Here is a 19,372-nt window from a genome sequence, read left to right as displayed (position 1 = left end):
AATAAACCATGTTACATGCAAAATATTACATTAATATAACAATTATATTGGACTATCGATGTAATATGCCCAATGCAAATTGATTTTTATTTTAATTAATATAACACTTATATTAAAAAATATCATGAAAATTAACCAAACATACACAAGACATTAATTAAATATAACAAATTATATTTATCTAAGTAATGCCATGCATCATGTTATCCAAATCTCATATTTAAAATATCAACATACTTTAAATAGCTCATGAAATTTATAATCATGCATTAATATCATAAATTATAACAAATTATAATATACAAAAATGCATGAACATGCTTAACCTACGGTAAGATTTATCTAATGGCGGACATTCATAAAGCATTTAACTAAGCTTTAAAAAAAACAAATCCTAAAACAGCTTTCAAAGCTCAAAATATTGGTCCCAAAACCTTCGAAAAGCTTCAAACCGGGCCCAGCTTGAACCAGTCCAAAGAAGCTTGAACCAACTCAAAAAACAAGTGAACCGCACCAAATCGGAGTCGAACCACACGCTAGACACTGAACCACACCAAACTAGAGTCAACCACCTTAAATCGTAACCAATCGGGCGAGAAACATGCGTAACCGAGTCGAGCCGTCTCTCGTGTTCGAGCCTGTCATCTGTTGTCTACTAACGTCACACTGGCATCAACCATCTTCTTTCCCAACATGTTGCTACTGATTTTTCATTTCGATTTCTGTGTAGTGCCAAATTAAAGGCCTTCTAGTGGTCCATTTTGGGTGAATTTGGTATTTTTTTTTTCTCAGAAAATTAACCTAAATCCAAAATTGAACTCTAAAATACAAGATTTACAATAAAAAATGTCAAAAACGCAGGGCCTTTACAAATTTGATCATATAAAAAATAGTAAATCTTTGGCCAAAATTAAAATAAATATTCAATTGCAAAACCACGTTTAAAATGCAGAGATCCCACAAACCATTGCAAATTTCTAATTTTTTTAATTAAAATTGAGATGGCTCTGATACCCATTAAAGGGATAAAACTCCCAAGCAGCGGAATAATTAACAGAACATTAAACTTAAATTTAAATGGAAAATTAAAAATACCAATGCATTGAAAAAAATACAAAAGCTAAGGCTAGACATGCTTTCTAAAAAAGATATAGAGAGAAAAGGACTTACTCTCGTTGTCAACTCTATATCTGCTAAAACACCAAATTTGGGCACCACCACTTAATTAATTTATGGGAACCAAAATTGTCCCTAAACCTTAAATGATCGTGTAGCCAAATCTAAACGATTGTGTACCAAAAAATCTTGAAAAAAAATCATTTAAATTTGGTAGATTTTGTTATCCAAATCTAAACGATCAAAAATAAACGATCATGTACCAAAGAATAACCAATCTAAACAATTGTGTTCCAAAGAATCTTGAAAAAAGATCGTTTAGATTTGGTAGATTTGGCTACCTAATTCTAAACGATCATGTACCAGAAAATAGCTAAATCTAAACGATCGTGTACTAAAGGATCTTGAAAACAAAAATAATTTAGATTTGGCCACACAAATCTAAATGATCAAATATAAATGATCGTGTAGCAAAAAATAACCAAATCTAAATGATCGTGTACTAAAGGAATCTTGAAAAAAATCATTTAGATTTGGGTAGTCAAATCTAAACGATCTTGGTACAAGATCGATACAAGATCGTGTACAAAATATACAACGCGCACGAGTGCGTGTGTTGACGGAGCAGTTTTGGTATTTTCTGTTGTGGGCTTGTGAACTTTTTTCGTTTTTTGAAATTATTCTATGCAGTGTAAATATTTTGTCTATTTGTTATATTTTTGAAAAAATCCCTTAATTAAAAAAAATTAAATAAATAAAATTAAACAAAACTATTAATTAATTCTTCAATTAATTAATTGCTAAATTAAACATCTTATATTTAATTTAATCAAAATTTGAATCGTATTCAAATAAATTTCTCTCACAACCTATAGTTTTAATCTATCACATATACACATTAAATTTTAACAAATAGTTTTAATATGAATCCATTCACATTAAGTTAATATTCGAACTCATTCAAATATTTTATTCTATCATAAATTAATTTTGCATCATATCCAAAATTAAATTTATATAATAAAGTTTAATTAACATATTGACTTTATATTATAATGTATTATCATACATTACATTAATTTCCAAAGTAAACTTGAACATTTTAAACTACAACCAATATATATTAACCTCATTACCCTTTATGAGCTAGGAAGAGGATCTAACGAACCTACAAATCAAAATCTACAATGATATGAGATTAAGTGGCTAAACTCATTAATCATATTAATCAATATTTGTTATCTGTGTATACACTCCAGTAAAGACTCACAATTGAACTTTTCTCACAGTAGCTATATTTCTGTGTCCATCGATATAGACCAATAACAATAAGTTAGTCCTTCACAAGTGTTCGAACACTAGGTAGATTAAATTATCGTTTTACCCCTAGTTTACTTCTAGCTCGTAAATACCAGTGCTCCTCTAATGAACAACTTGTTTATGGTCCAACCACTAAAAAGAAATCCCTCTCGTGCAATAAAGAGGGTAGGGCTCTTTGTTTAAGTCCTGAAGACATCATTTAAGGGAACACTCATTTACTTACCTAAAGTTGAGAAGGGGTAAATTCCATCTTGTGTGATTTTGTTCCCAGCTCCCTACTCAGTCTTGTCCCCTAAATAATAAGCATATTGAGTTAGAAAACTGACCACTCTCACCCATACAAATCAAAGGGCAACCTCGCACGAACAAGAGTTCATAATACACTTAAGATTAAGACTAAGTTACCTAGATCATCCTAATGAAATTGAAACCTAACTAGTTAACAGGGTTTGATCTAGTGGTTATTATTTCGTGGTCCAGTCTTATGCAAACTCATTTCATAGGATAACCTCACTCGCATGTCACCTACACGAATGTGTTGGATCATTACATTTGTATCAAATGCAAAGTGAGTCGTATCTGTAGTGTTACTAGGATAAGGTACCTAGCATTATTCCTATACTATAGACCCTTTAAGTTGTATCTCAAACATTGATCCTTGTATGTCTCTACATATTGTCCAAGACTTATCAAAGAGCTTAAGATGTTAGTTTATTGGATTTTGGTTATTAAGACAAAACTAATAATACAATTAATAATGATTTATTGGAATTATAATAACACTTTATTAATAATGACCAGCATATCACATATACTATCTATGAGTTTTAGGACATAAAACCCAAAACATTAAATTGGGTAAAAGAATATTTCCACAACCTTAAAACTCTTCGAAGATAATACCCAACTTACTATAGAAAAGAATTAACACCAAAGATGTCACGCCCTGTCCCAATGCCACTTCATGCAACCATTTGAAGGATGTGTCACCTAGATACTCAATACATACCCAACGCGAGATAGTGCGTTGAACACCAAGTGAGTGGAACAACTCTTCATTCGTCTCTTTGTGAAGTTCTTCCTTGTGAGCCTAAGAGACATTCACTTCTTTTACAGCAAAAAACACTCAAGAAATAACACATCATAATAACTTAAAACTCCTCTTTATTAACTTAGTACTTACAGAAGTACAAATTTACAATTTACAACTTCGCTTTATATAGAATAAACCAACTCTGATATTCTCACAACCTTTCTTCCTTCATCCACCGACTAATGTTGCTCTCTGTAACGGTGGTTGGGGGCATCAAACTTCATTCATATCCTTTTTCCTTTTTGTCATCTTCAATCCAACCTGAGGACAAGCACTGGAGTCTTACTTTTCATTCTTTTCTACTAAACGTTGTTGATAACTTGTAGAAATACACATTATTGTAGCCTCTTTTATAGAATAACAAGGCCAAAAATATAGAAGAAGCGTATCAAAATGTCATGATTATGTTGAAAAAGCTTAAGTATTTAGAAACACACTTTGCATAAGTATCTATGATTATTTTACCGCGTTTTTAGTGTCTTGACAGCAATAGAAGCAGAAGAAAAGACTAGTGAATTGCAAAGGATCTCGTGAAAGAGCTATGCGAGAAGAGTCCATCTGACGAGAATAACTGCTAGGCGAGGATCTATGATATCACGCGAGGAAGGTTCACTAGAGGACAAGAATTGTAGTTGGAGCTGATGTGACTTGACAGAGGCTGCAATTAGCGATGACATGATCAGAAGAATAGAAGTTTCCCACCTAAAATTACCTATACAAAGTCTCCTTCTACATCAAGAAAAGGAGGTCTGAATGGGCCAAACCTAGAAAGTAGTGGAAAGGAGCCTTTCCACCGTCTATAAAGAGATTTCTTCTTCTTCTCCGATCATGCTGCGAGTAAGAGCTTGGAGTTTGAAAGGGGGGAAGTCCATTTCCCATTTCCCCTAACTTGTAATCATTTTCCTTCTCTTATCTTTGCATGCTTTGTAATATATGTTGTTCATATTGTACAATGGCCGAAGGCTTATATTCTTTTAGATATATATATATTACATGTTTATACCTCTTCAATCCATCCATCTCTTTACTTTTCATCTGTCAATATGTTATTTGTAGTTTAGGACTTATGATAAGTTCCTCATAAGAAGCTTTGCTTATAACTCTTATCATGTTAGTTGAACTATTTTCATCACTTGGTTAGTGTATATCGGCAACTACCTAAGAGAGCAGTAGTAAAGATATGGCTAACGCGCGCAAGGAGAAGTTTAGCTGGACTGCATTTAGTGAAGCTTTCCCTAGACTCGACTCTTTGGCTCTTTGGCTCATAGGGTTAGGCCTCACCAACATGGATATTGCACTTGCCTTCCAATTGAGTCAGGCCATCTGCGCTAAGGAGTCATTCACCTACCAACAAGCTCCTTAAGCATATTATGAGATGTCATGGCTAGCATGCCACGTAAGACTACAAACTAACTCTGTCGTCCCTCCTTAACTAGGCTACAACGCCTTAGAATCAACCTTCCATGACCTCAACGCCTAGCAACCTGGGAAGGAGAAACACTTAAAATGTAAGTCAAATGGACTTAGTGAGCGATGAGTTTTAAGAAAACCTTTTTGGAAGAAAACAAACAGAATCCACAGATAACAATAATCATAATAATATCGAGTCACAATAGATTAAATACGTCGCATCGAACAATTAACACACATCACATGATCCACAATAGTTCACCCATCACACAGCGAGTGCTACAATGCCATACGTTAGATTCATTTCGCAACATACTCAATTCTGAGACCTGAGATTTTTCCCTCGTCTAGACCTGATATTTGTTCTCACCAGTATCATGCGAGTTACCTGGGATTCCACCAGCGACCTACCACATTAATTCATTTTCATACTTGGGAGCCACATTCAACTAGCGTCCCATGATCGTCTTACTCAAACTTTACAAAGCAAGCCCTACAACGCCATAAGTTGGATTCATTTCACAACAAGTTTGCCTCTGAGACCTGAGATTTTCCCCTCGCTTAGACATGGGAGTTGCTCTTACCAGTATCATGCGAGTTACTTGAGATTCCACCAGCGTCCCACTACATTTATTCATTCTCACACTTTTCACAACGAGCACTACGACGCCTTACCTTAACACATATTATCACATATTAGTGAAACATCTTATAAACATAACCACAAAGGAAAGATCACTCAACATATAAGTAAATAAAACATCACCTTTCCAGAATGAGCATCATATCCATAGTTTATAAATCTCATTAGAAACTGATCAACCATTCACAATGGTTTACAAACCACGCTTTATTACCTTTAGAAAAATACTCATTTTCATAGAAAACATTTATGAAATGATTTTTATCATCCACAGAAATAGGGTTCATAAGCACATTTGATCGTTCATATTATAGTAATCAATCATAGGTAATGCTTGTAAATCACATTTATTACTATCAACAATTCTTGTAAAATGAAACAGTGTAAACAATGAAGCATTCACAATAAAATATACAGTTTATCATGTCACTCATAAAAGATACTTAGCCTCAACTTCTTTCTTCTCGGCTGCCAGCTTTCTCATTTTATCTGATGGTTGAAGGAACCATTCGTTCATCATTCAAAACCTTCTCCTCTTACTCTCATCAGAAACTAAAGTCTATTTTTTCGTCCGAAAAAGCATCCTCTTTCTTTTGGCTTTTAGAACTACTAGTTTTTTGCACGTACGTTGCACGTGGATGTATGTATCTTTTAAAATATAAAATTAATAATATAAGTTATAATAGTATTTGATTAATAAATATATTTTTATTATTATCAATAAAATATTAATTCTAACAGTATTTGATAATTATAATGAATGATAGAGATGTTTCAAAATTAATTTCAATTAAATAGTGAATGCAAACTTTTTTTGTCTCTTTATTTCAAGTTTAGTTATGAATTAAAATGTGATAATATTTAATTTACTTTATAAAAAAATTAATATTATATCTCTAAATTATAGAATAATTTTGAATTAATATTATTGAAGATTATTGAAAGAAGTAGAAGTTATAAAAAAAAGAGAGAGTTAAGTAATATAATAATACTAATTATTAATTTAAAAACACATTCTCCAAAAAACTGAGAAATTTTAGAATGTTGATTTAGAAAACATAAGTTCTTATGTCATTTTACTTTCTCATTTTAGCTAGAAAAATAAAAGGAAAAATAAAAAAGAAAATAATATGGAAGAAAAATTTTCATTTACTCATCTATATAACTAAAAGATAACGAAAACAAAATGAAATAGAAAGGAAGATAATATTTACAAAGAAATGAAAGAAAATATTTATATAGATCTCCAACATCGAAGAAATAAAAATTGTCTTCTTGCATTTTCCTTTCCTCCTAATTGAAGCTGCGATTTTCTAGATTCACTATTTATCTTATCTTCTCATATTTCTTGTCTCATTGCACTTTCCTCTTCATTTTTGTTGCTATAAGGAAGCAAGGGGTACCATATATTTATATTGAATAAATTGGTGAAAGTGTGGGTTAGAGAATTCTAAAAGGCTTCTTTGAATTTATTATCATGCCTATACAAATTCTTCCACTACCATGAAGTTAATCAAGGTCATAAATATTTTTCAATTAAATATTGAAATGCTTAAAGAAATAGAGAGAAATGGTTAAGATTCACCCACTATCCATCCTTGAAGTTGAATGACAAAATTGTCATCAAATGAACATTACGAATACTTATAATCAAAAGGGTAAAATGGACTAAAAAAATTTCTCCATATAGGAGTTTTTATATATACTATAGATTTATAGAGGCCTTTCGACTCTAAGGGTCACTTTCTTGCCTTACACGTGTCGTCCTAGTAATGTACCATGTTATGCTACCAGTCCAAACATGACACGTAATTCAATCGTCAACGGTGATTTGACTTTCCCTTGAGACGCATACCCTATTGCTTTAGAAAGTCAAACTCTTAATTGTCCGACTGTCATTTTCTCTTTCCGAAAAGTCACTGTCATTTCCTTTTCCATCGTCAGTTGTCATGTCGCTTGACAAGACGTTTACTTCCTCGCCTCAATCTCTTGGGAGTATATACTTCTTTTTACTGCATCTGGTCAAATGCCTCGTCCTTCGCGCCCAAGCAATGCTTTCATCGGCGGTTTCTCTAATCATATTTCCTACCTTTAGGCAATAGAATCTTAGCTTATGTGTTTCTTTTTGTGTTGCTTCACTCTTTTTTCGTATCCTTTCTCAGAACTTCTCAACACATCCAAAATCGATCTTTCTGCAAAGGTCCTTTTCTTTCTAGATCAGGGCCTCACAAAAGATTTGTAGAATAAAGTAAGAAGAGGTTAAATCCAAAGGGATTTCATGAGTGGGCTTCACAAATCAAGAAATCAAAAATTTTAGAACAAATTTTAAGAATCAAGTAATTGTATGATATAGATGGCAGAAAGACAATTAAATGTTTTTTTTCGATTTTTTTTGTAACCAAGAATTAGAACAACACAAATATATAGGTTCTCTCAAATATTAAAAAAGATAGGAATTTGGTGTTTCAGCAAAATTCTTATCATTGAACAAAAAGATAATTGCTAACTTGACCAATCCTCAACTAATTGGTCCAAGAACCAATTGTCCTAGATTAAAGACCTAAGACATGCATCAAAATTTATCTTAACTTTAACAAACAAGTTTTCATCTTAGCAGTTTTCACATGCTCAATTAAACTTGCAAAAACAAGGGAATCAAGTTGAGACTTCCTAAAGTGAAATGCATCTATCTAAAAGAAAATTGTTTTGAAAAATTTTAAATTGACAATTAAAGACAATCCAATAGGATGATTATGCTAAAAAATTAAGCTAAAATCATCAAATAGTCATGTTTTAATTTTGTGCTTAGTGCATCTAACATTATGGTTTAACTATAAATTTATTGGGTGATTAAGCCAACTAATAAAAGATTCTTTCATAAAGGCAAGATTAAGAAACAACCCAAAGACTAATCAAGAAAAGCTAATTAGACATGCATTCTCAAAGAATTCTACTAAAAACACCCAAATTCTCAAGAGGATAACCTTCTTCATGATGTTCAAAGTAGCCTAAAAGATTGGACGAAAGAAGATAGTCATTTTTGAAAAATATAGAGAGAATTTTATTGACTTTTGGAGAGAGTTTACAAACAAGCTGAGAGAATTTTTTATGTAAATCTAAAAAATGATTACTTGGTTGAGTTTACAAAAGAGAAGGGCTTAATTAATCCAAAATGGTGGTTAATTGGAGGAGGCGCACGGAATCACGCATCGTTTTTACTGTCAAACTTTAGAGTGCTGCTGTCACACCCCATACTAAGTCTTCCCTTTTAACCTAAATCGTGGCATTAAAACACTTTTCGAAAATAAAATTTTTCAACTTAAACTTCTATAGAACGAGAATTATAAAATTCTATAGAAATTTCGATAGCATCTCCCCTAATAAATATGGGTTACCCAAACCTGAAAAAGGAGGGAATTTTCACTTATATATATATATACAATCTCTAGACTCCACATCACAACAAGTATGTCTCACCACACTTATCCAAACTATTCCAGAGTTTCAAGCAGAGTTTAAATCCAAACTAGATATTACTTAAAAAATAATTACAGTCTAATAAGGGATCTATCAAAACACAACTCCTTAGAGTCGCTCTCGCTATATCTACCCACCCCATGATGCAATACAAAAGTTAAGTATATACATACAAAAATGAAAATCTAGAAATGGGTCCTGGGGAGCTTAACCAAAGCTTGGCCCTTGACCGCTACCTTGGAGGCTACAAAACATTGAAAACGTGTGCTACAAATTAAGTGGGTGGAAAGTTTTTAGAAGTAAAAGCTCGTAAAACATGCTCTAAAAATGTGTAAATATGCATCCATAATGAAATAATAATCAAAGTTATCATCACATAATATTATAAATCAAAAGTAATGTCAACAAATCTGTACCCAATCCAAGCATGGTAGAATACTAAATACACAACCTATAATAGCTCACATGTGATCCATATCCACAATGAAACACACGACCAAACTAAGCTCACGCATATTTAGTACATGCCACAGTAACAACCTCCACCCAATCCAACCATGGTAGAATACTAAATACACGATCAAAAAATAACTCACACATGATCCATATTCACAAGGAAACATGCGACCAAACTAAGCTCACGCATATTTAGTACCTGCCACAGTAACAACCAACACTCAATCCAACCATAGTAGAATATTGAATACACTATCAAGAATAACTCACATGTGATCCATATCCATAAAGAAACATGTGGCTAGACTGAGCTCACGCATATTTAGTACCTGCCACAGTAGCAACCTAATAGGAAATAAACATGCGCAGCAAATAAAGAATCGAGAATTTACCCTATATGCTCCTAGATTAACATATCAGTTGAAGTTTATGTGACTTAACAAGAAACCAACTTTCGGCACTGACATGTTCAAAAGATTAGATTTCCAACCTAAATCAGCCTATATAAAGGACTTCATCACTATCAAGAAAAGTGTCATAGTTTGAATGGGCTGAATCCTAAAAAGTGGCAGAAAGGAGTAGCATTTCCACCTTTGTAAAGTTTTTCTTCATTTTTTTTCGGTCAGTCTAAGAGTAAAAGCTTAAGGTTTGAGTGAAGAAGATCTCATTTCCCATTTTTCCTAACTTGTAATGCCATTTATATTCTTTTTATTCTCTGTATTTCTTTGTAATGTATTTGTTCAAATTGTACAGTGGTTGAAGGCTTATATTCTTTAATACATTGCATATTTATATCAGTTTAAATCTTCCATCTCTTTACTGTTCATTTGTCCTTGTGTTATTTGTAGTTTAAGTCATATGATAATTTCTTAATTAGAAGGTTAGCTTATATTGCTTATCACGTTAGCTGAGCTATTTTCATCATATGGACAGTGTATATCGCCATCTACCAAAGAAGGTAAGTAGCAAGGATATGGCTAACACGCGAGGAGGAGCTTGGAGACAAACTCCACCTTGGTGAGATAACTTCCATCATTTATGTCTCCAAAGGAGAACAAGTATGGGTATTAGGTGTCTAGAGGTTGTCACCCTTAAATGAGAAGCTCTATAAGTCTTGTAAGTGAAGCGTTCTAGGTATAACTAGTTTAAGACAGCTTGGTCATTTGGATCCCGAGAGGTGAGCAAGTGTGACGTTTGAAGACACCAAGAGGTGCTCGCCTTCGTCATAAGCTGGTCAACTTAGTTATATCGCATCAAGATTCTCTTATTGCTTAATCGCCTGGTAATGCACAGACTTTCCTTCACCCCCTTCTTTTATACAAGTTAGTTCACAATTTCATCTCGCATCCATCTTAATTTTTCTTTACAGATTCTCTAGTGTAGATAAGTAGACAGAGTTAAATTTACATTCTTTCACACTGTATAGGTTATTCATTTTATATTGCCTAAACCCCTAGTGAATCCTAGATCTAAGTTTTGATATCAATTCTCTGTGTTCAACTCTGGATCACTCATATAAACCTATTGTTTCGCTCACACTTGGACAAGCAACAGAAAAATTTGCACTCAACGAGGACTTAGAAGTTACATGATGAAGAGATACATAGAGAGTATCTATGCAATGACCATGATTAATGACTCTTCAAGTAGATTTAAATACCAACGTAAGCAACAACATGATTCTCTTAAGCTCCAAAGCTAAATTAGCTGGCAACAAGTCTAAGTTTTTGGTACCGTTGGGTTGGCACGACAAGCAGTCGTCTCTACTAATTTGGAGAAATCAATCCACTATGCACAAGCTATTATAGGAGTACGAATATCCTCTCGTAATCCTTCTTCAAATCGCTTGCACCTTTCATCCTCATCCTCAATCACACTAGTGGCGTACTTAGATAGTTCTCTATACTTCTTCTTATATTCAGCAATAGTCATTGAGCTCTTAGTGAGCTTCAAGAACCTTACACAGTAACAACCTCCACCCAATCCAACCCAGTGAGTGGAAAATTTTTAGAAGTAAAAGCTCGTAAAACATGCTCTAAAAAATGTGTAAATATGCATCGATAATGAAATAATAATTAAAACGTTATCATCACATAATACTATAAATCAAAAGTAATGCCTACAAACCTGTACTCAATCCAACCATGGTAGAATATTAAATAAATGACCCAAAATAGTCCACACGTGACCCATATCCACATGGAAAAACAGAACCAAACTGAGCTCATGCATATTTAGTACCTTCTACAGTAACAACCTTGATTCAACCATGCTCATATGTGCACATAGACCCACCGACCATCGGTTAGCTATTCTAAAATTCAAATCTAGCATTAAAATATAATATGTAATGTTAAAATCAAGCATAAACTTAATGGGTATTCCAAATGACCTAAAAAGACAACCTCGAACCTTGAGAATCTTACTCTAAGTGGTGGATTTGAAAGAAACATGGACACCGTGGCTAACTTGATCTTCGGTTGGTTGGGTGATGGCGTGACATTTTAAGATATGGTACAAGGTAAGCAGGACAACAATGGCACGGTGGCAATGATGGTGTTCACGGGACGTCAATGAGCGGATGTGCAACTTAGCAATGGTGATGGAGAGGGATGGTGAGCGGAAGAGAATGACAGAGAGATAGGGAGAGATGACAACGAGAGGAAGGAGCCGATGAAGGGAAAAGATTCGAGAAGAGGGGTTACGTGCTCGAAAGAATTTCCCGATTTCTTTCTTTTTAAAAAAGTAATAATAAATAGAAAATGACCATAATGCCCCTTCCTTCAAATTAAACTCACTTTTTACCCTTATCTTCATTCTTTTTGAATACCTAATAAAGTTTCCAAATCATTACCAAAATAAAATTGATTCTAAAATTTTCTCATCAAAATGATTCAACCCATAAAGAATTTACAATTGGATTCTACTTGTTTTTCACAACTTAGGAAAAATTAATATAATTAAAAGGAGAATAAAATGAGAGCTTACATCTACGGCCCTTGACTTGGGTGTCGCGACACTTCGTGTTTTTATGGGTATTGCCTTCAAGTGCCATCCTTTGGTATTGTGGCGCTTTTCTTTTGATTATTTAAAAAATGCCACTCTAACGTTTCTTGGTCCGTTCTTGCTTGCTTTAGCTTCACTTTGAGTGATTTTCATTGTGTTGGGCTCGTTGTGATGTCTAGATCAATATTTCCTATAAAATAGGAGATCTATTGAACAAGTAATTAAATAGAGGATAGTTAAGTTACAAAAAGTAAGTCAAATATAGCCCCAACAACTAAATGAAAGCGCAAAACATACCCAACTAAAACTATAACATTTTGAAACTCATAAAAAATTTATATTAAAATAAAAGAGTTAGTGGAGAAGTATATGATTGTTTATTTCCATACTTTATAAAAATGTATATTCCATACAATGAACAAAAAGATCTTATGACAATGTCTAGCTTTGATTAACTAAAGGTCCTAATTATCATTCCATGAACCAACCTTAACGACAAAAAAGTAATCATCAATGTAACTAGAAATCTAATGAATAATACACAACAAAAGAAGAGATGTGATAGCCCAAAAGAGGGTTAATTAGGTGGGAGAGACGTGAAATTATGTTTCATTCCTAAAAAGGAGTTTTTCTATTTGGTAATTCATTTCCTTGGACAATTATACTTCCCATCATTGTCCAACACTCCTCCTCCTCCTCATATATCAATTACATTTCCCAACGTCACTTCATATTTACCTCTTCTATCTTAAGTGAGCCATATTTTGGTCAATGTCTAACCACTTTTAAACTCAACTTCCTAACTAATTTCATGAAAAAAAACACTTACACCACTATTATTCAAGATATATACACTTGGTGATCGAACGCACATTTATAACCTAACACGTCATGTCAATTTCTTTTATGAACCACACATTATTCTTAAATGTTACTGCTATCATATTTGTAGTGTACGATGAAAATTAGGTAGTATGGAAAATTCTCCCTTACTCTGTAGTATTAAATAAATTCTCATATGTTTTGCATCCTCCAAATTATCCTATAATAGTTTGTCATGCAGCAAACTATTCCTTTATATATTTTTAAATGTTATTTTTGTTGCCTGGTTAGTTTAAAGGAAAATGCACACATTTATTTAAGAAACGCAAGCAAACCAAAATTATTGACAAATATAGCACAATAATTCGGTGTAGTCATGGCTCTACCTATTTGTGCCTATATCCCATTCGTTTATCACATGGTAATAAATTAATAATCTAACTTTTTTTTTTTGTAAAATGTAAAAAGTTCTTAAAATAACAGTTACTAATTAGATAACTCGTGGACTACACAAAGGTATTTATAGCCTAGGCTAGGCTACATCCTTTGCAAAATAATAGCAAAATTGAGATATCCAAACTTTCATAGTCAATCATCGACATACTATATCACTGGCAGTAGTCTACTGACCGGTAAACTACCTCATTGATAGAATTTGCTTTATTTTAAAATTTTGTAATGGACTTGATTATTAACATTAAAAATATTACTCATTACCTTTATCCTTCTATGATCCTTCTATGTATATTAGTTGGGCTGCACCTAAAGATTTATTTTTTATGTTTTCCTACAAATTTTTTATGAAGGCATATTTATAAACTAAGTTGGGACCGAGAAAATAGTTGTAAATTGGCCAACATGCAAGTATTTTGTCTTATTATGAGTTTATAAATATGCCTTCACAGCCCTTTTTATTTTTCCCATACTTTGGCAAAAGACTATCCCTTTGTAGATTTTTAAGATTTGAAATGATGGTTGTTGTTATAATTTTCCTTGCTCTTCTGTTAAAGAAGCACGCCTTGACTGCTGCTGCTGGTGGATTGACGTTTGATATCGTCAATCTTGGAGCCAAGCCGGATGGTAAGACCGATGCCTCTCATGCGTTGCAGTCTGCATGGGCTCGTGCATGCTCCTCTACAGTTGCGTCTACCGTTTATGTGCCCAAAGGAAGATTCTACGTTCAAAGTGGTAACTTTATTGGACCTTGTAACTATAATTCTATCACCTTTCTCATCAACGGCACACTTGTGGCTTCTTCGAATTTTAAGGTTCTGGCCAAATCAAGAACCTGGATTTCTTTCTCACGTATAAATGCACTTTCCATTTATGGTGGCATTCTTGATGGCCAAGGAACTACCTTGTGGGCTTGCAAAAACTCAGGGATCAACACTTGCTCTCTTGGCGCAACAGTATGCAAATTTAAATAAAATTTGAATATTCCTTTTTAGGGTTTTATCTATCATTAATAATAATCAATGTTGTTTTGTTTGTTTTCTAATTTCCAGACGTTGGAAGTTTCAGATTCACAGAATATATTGATCAATGGATTATCTTCAGTTAACAGCCAAATGTATCACATTGTTGTGTATGACTGTCAAGACGTGAAGATTCAAGGAGTGAAAGTCTTAGCTGCCAGCAATAGCCCCAACACTGATGGCATTCATGTGGAGAGATCATCAAATGTTACCATTCTCAATTCAAACATTCGCACCGGGGACGACTGCATCTCAATTGGCCCTGGGACTTCCCATTTATGGATGGAAAGACTTGCATGTGGACCTGGACATGGAATCAGGTAAGCTATAGGGATAAATGACAAAAAAAAAAAAAAAAAAAATCAAATGAGTGTCTCTCATAATAATCCTTTATACTTGATTTTTAAGAGGTATTCTTACAAATTTTAATTAAATTGTAAATAACATTTTACGGGTGTTAATGTTATCTTTGCACTTACAATGACAAAGTGAGTGGGAATGTGAAATTTGTGTTGTAGCATTGGGAGTTTGGGGAAATGGTGGGAAGAGGCTGGAGTGGAAAATGTGACATTAAAAACAGCTCATTTCAACGGAACAATGAATGGAGTGAGGATTAAATCTTGGGGAAGGCCCAGCAATGGGTTTGCAAAGAACATTCTTTTTCAACACATTGTTTTTGACAATGTCAACAACCCTCTCATCATTGATCAAAATTACTGCCCACATAACCAAGGCTGCCCCGGTCAGGTAACCATTTCCTCATTCATTCCGATCATAAATGTTCAAACCATATATCAAAAGAAATTTAATGCATTCTTTAATTCTTTATCAAATTCTTAAATCATAATTTTTTGGTGAAAATTTTTTATTTTTCTTATTTAAATATTTTGTTTATGTTAGAGGTAACATACATGATAGTGCATAAACATATCGGATCCAAGTATTACTTATATATATTATATATATGTATGAATGTATGGTGTTAATTTTTAAAAAAAAATCACGTGTTAAGAAATATAATATATAATTGTACAAAATTATAAATGTAATTAACTACTCGTCTTTAAATTTAGATGTTTATGGACTTTATTATACGTTATAAAAGTTTTCAAAAACTGAATTGTAACTCAACTTTATTTTATGCTTCAAAGTTTCCATTCAAGATTATTTCAAGATATTAAAAACAATTCCACCTCATGTAATAGTAATTACTTTTACTACATAACTTCAAAATTAGTTGTTTACTATAATTTGCTTCAAAGTTTTTTTGGAGATTTCATTTTCTTTCTTTCTTTTCCATCGTTATTATTTCAAACTGTTGTAACAGTAATATATATACATATAATATGAATATATTAGGCTTCTGGAGTAAAGATTAGTAATGTAAGATATGAAGACATCCATGGAACGTCAGCTACTGAAGTAGGTATAAACTTTGAGTGTAGCCCTGCAAGGCCATGCAACGAAATAAGATTGAAAGATGTAAAGTTGATATTCAAGGATCAAATTGCCCAAGCATCGTGTGAATATGCAACAGGAACTACCTTGGGTCTAGTTCAACCTTCTAATTGCTTAGTATAGCAAATGTAATTCACTTTAGGTTCAACAATATCAGTATTGGGCATTGAATGTAATTTCATATCTAGAATTGGAAAGATGTAAGGTGTTAGAATCAATTCCTCACTATATTCATTTTGACCAAAATAAGCTTTAAAATAATATATGAGGTCTATGTCACTTATGTATCTTATCATTACCTTCTCATGTTTTATATACTTTTAAATGTCTAAATTATACTACGCTTCATTTAATTATTTCGATAAATTCTAATTTTGAGCCTTCGTTAGTTTGAGGAACTAATGAATTTTTTATCAAATTTAGTAAATCTAAAAGCTCGATTAAGTACGCTTGTTTGCTTGAACCGTTACTATATCACTTTCACAAAGTTACTTGAATTTTTGATAGCTTTATTAGGATCAATCTAACGGGGAATCTAATAGAAAATTAATCAATTAAAAACAACAATAGTACGCAAAAAGCGAGTTGAACTATTTTAACGTAGATAAATTATTCAAGACGGGAAGTATAAGCAACAATACTTGTAGATTCAACTCAAAATCTTCACAACAATAAAAAATAATCAATCTTTTCTCCAAGTCCCTGTTTTAGCATCACTAATGTAGCATTGCTCATTTCAACACATAAAAAATCTAATGGGGTGAGCATACAAATATGTACGAGTAAGTTAGCCCACATTTAAATGACCATCAAACAACATACAAAGCAATCACGAAATACACAACTATACCAATTGTACACATGCTCTCTATACAAGAACGACAAAAAATATCAATTACAACTTACTAAACTTGTGAATTATCCTCTGCTAATGATAATAATCAACCTCGTTAATTCTTATCCTTGAGTCTATTTTCTTTGAACGAATCTTCCAACACTGCCTACCCTCACTCGTTTTAATTCCTTGCATTTTACTTTTGCACTATTTATTTCTGTTTATTGTTTGATTAATAAAATCAACCCCATGTTACCAATGAATCCAATTTTTATTTTGTTCCCACTGGCCCACAAGCTTGTAAGGGTTCAAAATATATCATTTTGAATCAGATCTTGGAAGCTTATGATTTTAACCAATATAGACGAAAATTGTGTTAGTAATTATATAATATGAAAAAGCATATAGCATTTTGCACATCTGAAGGACATCCTAGAAGTTGAATGATTTTAAAAAAAGAAAATAAGATAATGACTTTGTACATTGTGATTGGATACAAAAATAAAGAAAAAGATCTAATGAAAAACAAAAACTATAATTAAATTAGGGAGTCATTCCTATGGAGGCCTTAGCACTCCACTGTATCCTTTTAGAAAACCGTGACCATATTTTAGATCTTAATAAATATTTGAAATAATGTCTTACTTTATCCCTTATTCTTCCATTATTTGAAATCATGATTTCATAAATTAAGTGAAAACATTCTATCAATTAAGTCATACTAGAATGTTGAAAAAAAAATCTACATCTCAAATTTCTCAAATTCGTCACATGGTTTAGTCTTTTAGTGATAGATAAAAAAATATCACCACACCACAAAATATAAATCATTGGAAGTCAAGAATAAACAACGTCCACCACAACAAACTGTAAAACTACAAAATGGAAGTTTGGGATAAACCAACAATACCACGATAAATGAAACAAAGATGTAATTGTTATATGTGGTTCACGTATGCACATACGTTTGCTAATGAATGATCATTTGGATATGTCATTTATTTTTAAAAATTATTTACTTTCTCACATAACTTTGTAATGTAATTCAACATTTTGTGTTGACTTGAACCATTAAATAAATAGAAAAGACGTTATTTGACTCAATAACTCAAAATTCAATGGAGGAAAATAATTTCTCAAAACTATTCAAGCATGTCTTTAAAATCATTCTAAGAGGCTATGGACACAAAAGAAAATAAAACAAAACCAATTAATTTCCATATGTAGATATAGTGTAATTTTCAACATAGAGTCTAAAAATCTAAATAATAAGAATAAGAATAAGTATAAGCACTAGTAAAGAAAATCATAAACAATGATCGTGTATCTCAAACAAGAAAGTCTAAATCCTACTAATCCACTACCTATCCATCTCTATATCGGTAAAAGAAGGTAGATGACATACATTTCAACTCGATATTCCACCTAGTTCATGATAACACACTCCTTTACTGTAACAACTCAAGCATCAGTCTCAGGTAGTAATTCAAGTAATGTTTTCACACAGAGGCATAACAAAGCAAAATTCCAAACCATAAGCAAGTAATTGGATTCCAAATTACGAATAGAAAACAAAGCAAGTTGAATTCAGGAGAAGAAACTTAGAACCAAACAAACAATAGATCTATATCACTAATTAACCAAGTTAAACAACAAATACAACCAAGTTACAATACCAAAAAACTGAAACAAGAAGTAGAAGATTATTTAGAGAAGATTTCATCTCATTTTCTATCATCCCTAAACATTCAAATCCTTTTACTGAAAATTTATCATATAGAGAGGAGTGGGGTGTAAGCTCATTCATATATAATAAAGGTGAAATTCAAGGCTTTCTTCACAATGTGAAGTTGGTGTCCAATATATAGATAGAATGTATAAATAAACCAATTATAACCCAACAACAAAGAAGAAGGGGGAGGGGTTGCCAAGATACCATTAAATGAGAAAAGTGTGTTTGATCATCAACATGATTTTTGCTAAAAAAAACGGAAAGTTAAAAGGCTGGAAACACAATTCAACAAAAGGATCTATCAAATTACACAAGCATTCTTTGCGTTCTTAAGATGATGCTAGGAGTTTAGTTGCCCACTCTATATCCCTGGTAATGAGCAAATTAGATCTAGCCAGAAGAGGTGCAACTCGGATCACAAACAAAATGACATTTAATCAACCCAGTCTGCAATAATGGATAACATTCTTAAAAACTCAAGAGAATGATCAAAGAACAACATCATTTAAAAAATGGCAACAAACCTTAG

At 32.6% G+C, this 19,372-nt stretch overlaps 1 protein-coding gene and 2 long non-coding RNA genes across 5 annotated transcripts in view; 1 reads left to right on the top strand and 2 right to left on the bottom strand.

Moving 5' to 3' along the window:
- Positions 1-3,197: 3,197 nt before the first annotated feature.
- LOC107991106 (uncharacterized) lies at positions 3,198-4,508 on the bottom strand. Its single transcript, XR_001762979.2, has 2 exons — positions 3,995-4,508; positions 3,198-3,790 (listed from the first exon to the last, which is right to left on the bottom strand). It is a non-coding gene; the product is annotated as an uncharacterized LOC107991106 (long non-coding RNA).
- Positions 4,509-5,117: 609 nt separating this feature from the next.
- The window catches only part of LOC107991105 (uncharacterized), a 29,711-nt gene continuing 15,456 nt past the window's right edge, over positions 5,118-19,372 (bottom strand). The window contains exons 1-2 of one of the 3 annotated variants that reach the window (XR_001762977.2): positions 12,504-12,702; positions 5,118-5,614 (exon numbers count right to left, since the gene is read on the bottom strand). This is a non-coding gene — a long non-coding RNA (uncharacterized LOC107991105). Of the gene's footprint in view, positions 5,615-11,941; positions 12,308-12,503; positions 12,703-19,372 lie in introns of those variants that run through there. The other 2 variants (XR_007819160.1, XR_007819161.1) reach the window with 2 other exon arrangements.
- Positions 13,836-16,555, top strand: LOC127148260 (polygalacturonase-like). Its single transcript, XM_051081696.1, has 4 exons — positions 13,836-14,752; positions 14,849-15,138; positions 15,337-15,565; positions 16,178-16,555. Exons 1-4 carry the CDS (start codon positions 14,237-14,239, stop codon positions 16,397-16,399), a joined length of 1,257 nt encoding a protein of 418 aa, XP_050937653.1. The 5' UTR covers positions 13,836-14,236; the 3' UTR covers positions 16,400-16,555.

This window comes from Cucumis melo, chromosome 2 (genome assembly GCF_025177605.1).
Source record: "Cucumis melo cultivar AY chromosome 2, USDA_Cmelo_AY_1.0, whole genome shotgun sequence".
Taxonomy (NCBI): domain Eukaryota; kingdom Viridiplantae; phylum Streptophyta; class Magnoliopsida; order Cucurbitales; family Cucurbitaceae; genus Cucumis; species Cucumis melo.
This window is presented reverse-complemented; position numbering and strand designations above follow the sequence as displayed.